The sequence below is a fragment of the Dipodomys ordii genome, unplaced genomic scaffold (assembly GCF_000151885.1).
Source record: "Dipodomys ordii isolate 6190 unplaced genomic scaffold, Dord_2.0 Scaffold68, whole genome shotgun sequence".
Lineage (NCBI taxonomy): Eukaryota > Metazoa > Chordata > Mammalia > Rodentia > Heteromyidae > Dipodomys > Dipodomys ordii.
Window position 1 is genome coordinate 4,343,740 of NW_012267284.1, and position 7,600 is coordinate 4,351,339.

General features: G+C 57.2%; 1 protein-coding gene across 2 annotated transcripts in view; it reads left to right on the forward strand.

The window, feature by feature from the left end:
• Positions 1-472: 472 nt before the first annotated feature.
• The window catches only part of Ap5z1 (adaptor-related protein complex 5, zeta 1 subunit), a 10,636-nt gene continuing 3,508 nt past the window's right edge, over positions 473-7,600 (forward strand). The window contains exons 1-10 of one of the 2 annotated variants that reach the window (XM_013023536.1): positions 473-541; positions 1,326-1,460; positions 2,291-2,477; positions 4,190-4,334; positions 4,474-4,583; positions 4,819-4,987; positions 5,524-5,664; positions 5,892-5,929; positions 6,023-6,185; positions 6,532-6,713. In XM_013023536.1, coding sequence (XP_012878990.1) covers positions 501-541; positions 1,326-1,460; positions 2,291-2,477; positions 4,190-4,334; positions 4,474-4,583; positions 4,819-4,987; positions 5,524-5,664; positions 5,892-5,929; positions 6,023-6,185; positions 6,532-6,713 — 1,311 coding nt within the window. In that variant the 5' untranslated portion in view covers positions 473-500. Of the gene's footprint in view, positions 542-1,325; positions 1,461-2,290; positions 2,478-4,189; positions 4,335-4,473; positions 4,584-4,818; positions 4,988-5,507; positions 5,665-5,891; positions 5,930-6,022; positions 6,186-6,531; positions 6,714-7,600 lie in introns of both variants that reach the window. The other variant, XM_013023537.1, reaches the window with a different exon arrangement.

The following is a 7,600-nucleotide window of genomic DNA, read 5'->3' on the forward strand; positions in this document are numbered from 1 at the left end:
GGCCTGCTCCGCGGGCCGCGCAGCTCGCGCCACTTCTCCAGACACGTGCACAAACGAGCCAGCACCGGGACTAGGGCTCTTTAAGGGCCGAGTCGCCTCCGGAGACCCCGCCCCCCGGAGTCCATCGCGAGATGTTCCGAGGTCGAGGAGTGAGTGCCAAAGAAGGCTACAGTTCCGGAACGCAGAGGTTTCGTGGCCCACGAGGACACCGGGTGGGGCGCTTCCAGGCCCGCCCCCATAGGCTCTTCCCCGAAGTCCATTGGCTGGGAAGCTAGCTGCCGGTCACTCACGTGAGGCGGCACCGGAAACCGTGCCACTCGCGCTACCGTTCGCCCGGATTGGGTGGTGTGTCACACGTGACACCACCCCAGCAACCAGAGACAGGCCTGCCCCTCCCCGTGACGTGCTCAAGGTGAAGCCTTCGCTTGCGTGCGGAGGCGCGACTCGGTCACATGATGCGTCACATGACACGACCCGGAAGTCCTGGAAAGGCGGGGGGGATGTTCACGGCCGCCGCGGAGAATCTGCTCCACCAGGCCAGGTGCGCGCAGCCGCGGGCGGGCGAGGACGGGAGCTGCTCTGTGCCACGCCGGGGCCGCCGCCGGCAGCGAGTTCCCGAAGGGGCGCGGGGAGGCGGGCAGGACCCGCCGCGGGGAGCGGCCAAAGGCCTGGAGCGGCCTGGGTCGTTCGACAGCGGCTAGGCAGGCCGAGCTGCCCCGAGCTGCGGAGCCCAGCGTCGGGCTGGGATGCTTGGCCGAGAAGTAACCCCCCCCCCCCCCCCCCGCCCATCTCCAGGCCCCAGGCTGGCACTAGTAGTCGATAGCCTGCAGAACCCCAAACCACTGGGAGTAGTTTAAAATGTAAACAGGCCTGTAGCCCGACGCTGGTGGCTCACGCCTGTAATGCTAACTACTCAGGAGGCTGAGATCTGAGGACCGTAGTTTAAAGCCAATCAGGGCAGGAAAATTTCTGAGACTCTGATCTCCAATTGACCTCCGAAAGAGCCAGAAGTGGAGCTGTGGCTCAAGTGGTGCAGCCTTGAGCTTAACAAAGCTCAGGGACAGTGCCCAAGCCCTGAGTTCAAGCCCCAGAAGTGGCGCGTGCGCGCACACACACCCCACCAAAACATGGGAGGAAAAGGGCCCGGTCTAGAGAGGGGGACTGTGTTAGAGGCCCCTCATAGTCACCCTAAGTCTCCCAGGATTGAGAAACCATACTCTTAGCTTTCTCCACTAGTTAGGAACATGGCTGGCAGATCCTTGTCACTCAGCACCTACCCAGGGTTCCTGGGTGGGTGACGCCTCCTGACACTTTTTCTTGCTCAGGGAAATCCAGGATGAGGAGCTGGGTAGATTCTGCGCCGGAGTCAGTAAGCTGCTGCAGGAGGCCCCTGGGCCTGCCACTGTGGATGCCTTGCAGAGGCTTTTCCTCATTGTCTCTGCCACCAAGTACCCCCGAAGGTGAGTACACCAGCAAACCTCAAATCTACACCCAACACGACTGGGGAGGTTGATGCTTTGGTGTCTCAGTGTGAAAAGTTTTCAGAAACACTGTTCATGGCAATGAGTGGCCTGGTGATAGAGTACATGCTTAGCATGCATGACGCCCTGGATTTGATTCCTTGGTACCACATAAGTACAATAATAAATAATTTTAAAGCAAAAGAAAAAATATTTTTTGGTCGGTCATGGGGCTTAAACTCTGGGCCTGGGCGCTGTCCCTCAGCTCTTCAGCTCAAGGCAAGCATTCTGCCACTTGAGCCACAGCTCCACTTCCTGTTTTCTGGTGGTCAATTGGAGATAAGAGTCTCATGGTCTTTCCTGCCCAGGCTGACTTTGAACCGCGATCCTCAGATCTCAGCCTCCTGAATAGCTAGGATTACAGGCATGAATCACTGGTGCCCAGCAGAAATGTATTCTTTATCTGACTTACATAACTGTAACCCCTCTGCACGTCACCTTAAAAAAAAAAAAGGGCTGGGAAGGTGGCTCAGTGGTAGAGCACTTGCCTTGCATGCCAGAGGCCCTGGGTTCGATTCCTCAGCACCACATAAGCAAAAAGAAAAAAACCGGAAGTGGCACTGTGGCTCAAGTGGTAGAGTGCTAGCCTTGAGCTGAAGAACTGAGGGACAGCGCCCAGGCCCAGAGTTCAAGCCCCACGGCTGACCAAAAAAAAAAAATTAAAAAAAAAAAAGAAACACTTCATCTCTAGACACACTCAGGCCAGCTCTCCTGAGCTTGCTGTGACATGACGTGTCACCCGTGGGTTGCTGGGGGGGTCTCATTTTCAGGCTAGAGAAGTCATGCGTAGACCTGCTGCAGACCACCCTCTGCCAGCCCTCCTGCCCTGAGCAGCTCCAGGTCCTCTGTGCCGCCATCCTGAGGGAGATGTCCCCCTCGGACAGCCTGACCCTTTCCTGTGAGCATGCCCAGAACACCCAGCAGTTGAGCCTCGTGGCCTCTGTGCTTCTGGCCCAGGTAACACATTTTCATCACTTGGGGTGACCATCCTGTCTGCTGATGGTCCTGGGGCCTCTTGGAAGGGCAGCCAGGGATATCCATCTCGGAGTGTCCCTGAAGGGCAAGGGGGCCCTTGTCTTAAGTGATGAAGGCACCCACTGGGGTACATGTGACAGTCATGTAAGACACTCATGTGGCTAAGTGACCCGGGCTGTGACAGTGGCAGGCAGAAGCAAGCTGTTTCTGTCCCCTGACTCCCGAATCACAGGGAGCAACCCCCCGCAAAATAGCACATCTCCACCTGCTTCCCTCCATTTTTCTTTCTTTCTTTCCTTTTTTTTTTTTTGTCATTTGGGCCTGGGCGCTGTCCCTCTACTCTTCAGCTCAAGGCGAGCACTCTACCACTTGAGCCACAGCACCACTTCCAGTTTTCTGGTAGCTTATTGGAGATAAGAGTCTCATGGACTTCCCTGCCCAGACTGGCTTTGAACCGTGATCCTCAGATCTCAGCCTCCTGAGTAGCTAGGATTACAGGCGTGAGCAGCCAGTGCTTGGCTGTTTATTCTATTCTATTCTATTTATTTGTTTATTTATTTTTGAGACAGGACATTGCTGTGTAGCCCAGGCTGGCCTAGAACTTTTGATCCCCCTGCCTCAGCCTTCTGAGGGCTGGGATTACAGGTGTGCATCACTGCACCCAGCAGCTATGCTTATCTTCAAATACTGGCTTTTTTTTCCCAGCAGCTTCCTTGTGGAAAAGCCTGGGTCCATCCTCTATGGTCCCCTTGGCCTAGACTGAGTGGATAGCCTTGGGGTGGGGGGTCTCCTGTACCCCCTCACTGGAGGAATTGGGCCACATCCAGGCTGGGAGGCTTTTCAGAGGGGCTTCGGGGATTTGGCACTGTCAGCCCTTGCTCTACAACAGGAGCAGATGGGGATGCTTTGCTGGGGCCGGCCCTGCAGTCCCCATGGGAGAGGCTTTGCTTCTTCCCATCTTAGGTGCCAGGTGCACTGCAGCTGCCTGTGAGGTGCACACCTGGGCAGGGTCCTCCTGGGAAGGCGGGGCAGACTCCTCCCTCTTGGCCAAGTTTCCACCCAGTACCTGAGTCACCGAGGTGCCTGATCCCCCTGGAGGCAGTCACTTCCCTCCCCTCCGAGTTCACATCCTGGGCCATCCCTAGTCAAGCAGGTACTGGAAAGAGACTTAGCCAGGAGGAGGCAGGAGTCTGCCCCACCTTCCTGCCTAGCAGTTGCTCTGATAGATTGACTGACTGGTTGATTGAGTGTCTGGAACTCAGGGCTTTGTGCTTTCACTAGACCTTTTTGCTGAAGGTGGCACTCTGCCACTTGACCCACAGCTACACATCTGGTAGCTTTATGCTGGTTCATTGGAGAGAAGAGTCTCACACACTTTCCTGCCTGGGCTGGCTTCAAACCATGAATCTTTCAGCCCTCCTGAGTCGCTTGGATTATAGTCTGAGCCACTGACCCCTGGATGCCCAGAACTTCTACAGCCACCTGTCTGCCAGGCCCCAGCAACTGATGTGCTGTGCCCACTGTGAGGCAGATGACATTGGAGCCCCTTGACCATGTGGCCCAGCCTTGTCCCCCGTGGGGGTTGCTTGTCTCTGCCATGGGTTGTCTCTGGATACTCCCCTCTTCTGGAGAAGGGGACCCACTCCTGTGTGTGGGTGAGTTGTTGCTTAGCGCTCGCTTTGTTTGGTTTGCAGGGTGACAGGAGACAGGAGGTCAGAAGTGTGGGGCAGCGCATCTGCACTGTCCTCGAAAGCCGGCAGCTGGACGGGTCCAGCCCCAGACCTCTCCTCCCCATCGTGTCCAAGGTTGTGGGCCTTGCCCCAGACACCCTCCAGAGTGGTGCGTGCCCCTGCCACGTTGCCAGGGGAGGTGGGAGAGTGGGGCTTCTGCATGGCCCGGCTTGTGCACGAGCAACTTCAGGGGGGGCCGTGGATCTGCAGTACCTCACCCTGCTCCTCCCTGAACCCCACTCCCACAGACCACACTGACCTGCTCAGCAAGAAGCTGGTGGACTGGCTCCGCTACGCCAGTGTCCAGCAGGGGCCTCCACACTCGGGGGGCTTCTTCTCCACACCCCGGGCCCGGCAGGTGAGGCCTGAAGATGTCAGGGAGCCCCTGACACCCTGTCCCCAAGCAGCCTCTAGTCCATCCTTCTTCTCCATCTGCGGTCAGTATGGTCAGAGGCCGCGTGACATGGACCCTGGGGACAGTGTGGTGTTCCTGCATGTTGAGGCGTAGTGCTGTCGCATCTTGTGCTCTCTTAGGATGGGGCAGTGGTGTGGACCCCATCCACTGCAGCTTCCCCCCGTCCTTCCTCCCGCAGCCGGGCCCCATCACTGAGGTGGACGGGGCAGTGGCCTCAGACTTCTTCACAGTGCTGTCCACGGGCCAACACTTCACAGAGGACCAGTGGCTCAACATGCAGGCCTTCTCCCTGCTGCGGGCCTGGCTGCTGCACAGCGGGCCTGTGGACCCGGGGAGCCCTGGCACAGGTGTGCCCCAAGGAAGGCAAAGATCCGGTGAGGGTGGGGAAGGGTTGCCGGGCCCAGATGCCCCAGACATGCTGCAGACTACAGAGAGCCTGCCTGGCATGGGTCATTCGCCACCCAGCTGCCCTGGGATGCCCTCACACACCCAGGGTCCCCCTACAGAGGTGGCAAGGCTTGGGAGATTCTGGGACAATGTCAACCAAATTTCACCTTGTCCATAAGTCCTTGGTTTATAGGTTCAAAACCAGCCTGGGCAGGAAAGTCCGTGAAACTCTGATCTCCAATTAACTACCAGAAAACCAGAAGTGGTGCTGTGGCTTAAGTGGTAGAGCGCTCACCTTGAGCAAAAGAGCTCAAGGACAGAGCCCAGGCCCCGAGACCAACAAAAAGCAAACAAAAAAAATCAAGTGTTTTAGACAGTGTAGACTTACCATGAGAAATATCAGCTAATAGCCAAGTGTGGTGCTGTATGTCTATAATCCCAGGATCCTGTGCTGCCCATCTACACCTGCCATCCCCTGAGCCCTGTTTCCCCACAGATGACAGATCAGAGCTGGAGGGGTCCACTCTGTCGGTGCTGTCCGCGGCCTCAACAGCCAGCCGTCTGCTGCCCCCGAGGGAGCGGCTGCGGGAGGTGGCCTTCGAGTACTGCCAGCGCCTCCTGGAGCAGAGCAATCGGCGTGAGTTCCCGGGGCCAGGGCCCGTCTTGTGGGGTGCTGCCCAGAGGCTGGGCCCCATCCCTGTGTGCTCCCCAGCTCTGGTGGGCAATCACTGTCCCTGAATGCAGGACCAGGACGTCTTCTCTCAGGGCAGCGTTGAGGCTGACCTCCCTCTTCCCTCCCTCCCTCTCTCCCCCCCATCTTCTACCCTCCCTCTCCCATTCTCTCTCCTGCTTCCTCCCTCCCAGGAGCACTGAGGAAGGGGGACTCTGACCTGCAGAAAGCTGTAAGTGGCCAGTGGGACAGGATGGGATGGTGGGGGATGAGACAGTTGGGGGTGCAGTGCCAGCCCCTGTGACACAGCCTGGTGCCCCCTCAGTGTGTGGTGGAGGCCGTGCTGGTTGTGGACGTGCTGTGCCGGCAGGAGCCGTCCTTCCTCTACCGCGCCCTGTCCTGCCTGAAGGCCCTACACGCACAGCTGGGCACGGACGAGGGCAGTGAGCGGGCCCTGCTAGCGCTCGCCCAGTTCTTCCTGAACCACGGTGAGGCCTGGGGTGGGGAGGCCAGGGCGGGGAGGCTGGTGTCAGGAGGCCCTCCTGCGGAGGCTCTTAAGCCTCACTCGGGAAGCAAGGTTTATACCAGGCCCTCTTGGCACCAAATGGTGTCACAGTTACATTTTTGAATAGCAGAATGAAAGTGTCATGCTTGGACATCTCTGCGGAGTCGTGGGTGGGCTGTGAAGCCCTGTGTGGCTTTGAAGGATGGCTGGGGACAGCCCTGTGGGATGTGTCCTGGAAGGAAGCACAGACAGCCCTAGACTGCGCTGACGTGCCAGCAGGTGGAAAGCGTCCTGCAGCCACTTTGCCCTGATGAGGTTGCACTTTCCAGGGGAGGCGGCTGTCGTGGGCGCAGATGCGGTATACCAGCGCCTCTTCACCCGGCTGCCCGCGGAGCACTTCCACAGCCCCGTGCTGGCCTTCGAGGTGGTCCGGTTCTGTGTGGACAACCTGGGCCTGTTCCCCTCCCCACTCCTCGGCCTTCTCAAGTCCAGCTTCCCTAATCTCTTCAAGGTACTGGGTGGGGGGGAGGAGCATGGATGCCAGGGCCCAGTGCTCTGCCCTCTAGTTAGTCTCAGCAAGAACGGCGAGGCACAGGGTGGGGAGTGGAGGCTAGGGGTATGCTACCACTCATGGCACCATCCCTGGCTTTGTTATCTTGTCTTTATAAAGTTTGCGTGGACAGGTGGGTCATCTGTGGTACAGGGATTTGAATTCAGCGCCTCACGATTCCTAGCAGGCACTCTGCAATTGAGTTATGCCCCCCCCCAGCTCTTTTTGCTTTATTTTTCAGGTAGAGTTTTGAATTTTTGCTCTGGGATATCCTTGGTCTTTGATCTTCAACTTAGGCTTCTTCAACTTAGCTGATATTACAGACAGAATGGCCACACCTGGCTTGATGTGGAGATAGAGAGTCCTGAGTTTTCGCCCAGGCTAACCTCAAACTGCGATGCTCCTGATCTCTACCTCCTGGCTTTTTTGCTTTTGGGATAGGACCTTTCCAACTTCACCCAGGCTGGCTTCTACTCAGTGATCTCCCTGCCACAGCTTCCCAAGTGCTGAGATTACAGATGGGTGCCACCACACCTGGCTTAGCCATGAGGTCTCCGTGCCCGGCACACTCAGCCCTTAAATGCTATAACTTGTTATTTAAACTGGCACTTCAGTGGGCATCTGTAGTAGAAAATTATTGATTTGATCTCCAGTATAAACGTGGCTGCAGAAAAAAAACTAAAACAGTAGAAGGAAGGTTGAGATGGAACAGTTAGAAACAAGTCTAGGCCAGGGAAGGTGGCTCAGTAGTGTTTGCCTTGCATGCATGAGGCCCTACGTTCGATTCCTTAGCACCTCATAAGCAGAAAAAGTGGGAAGTGGTGCTGTGGCTCAAGTGGTAGAGCGCT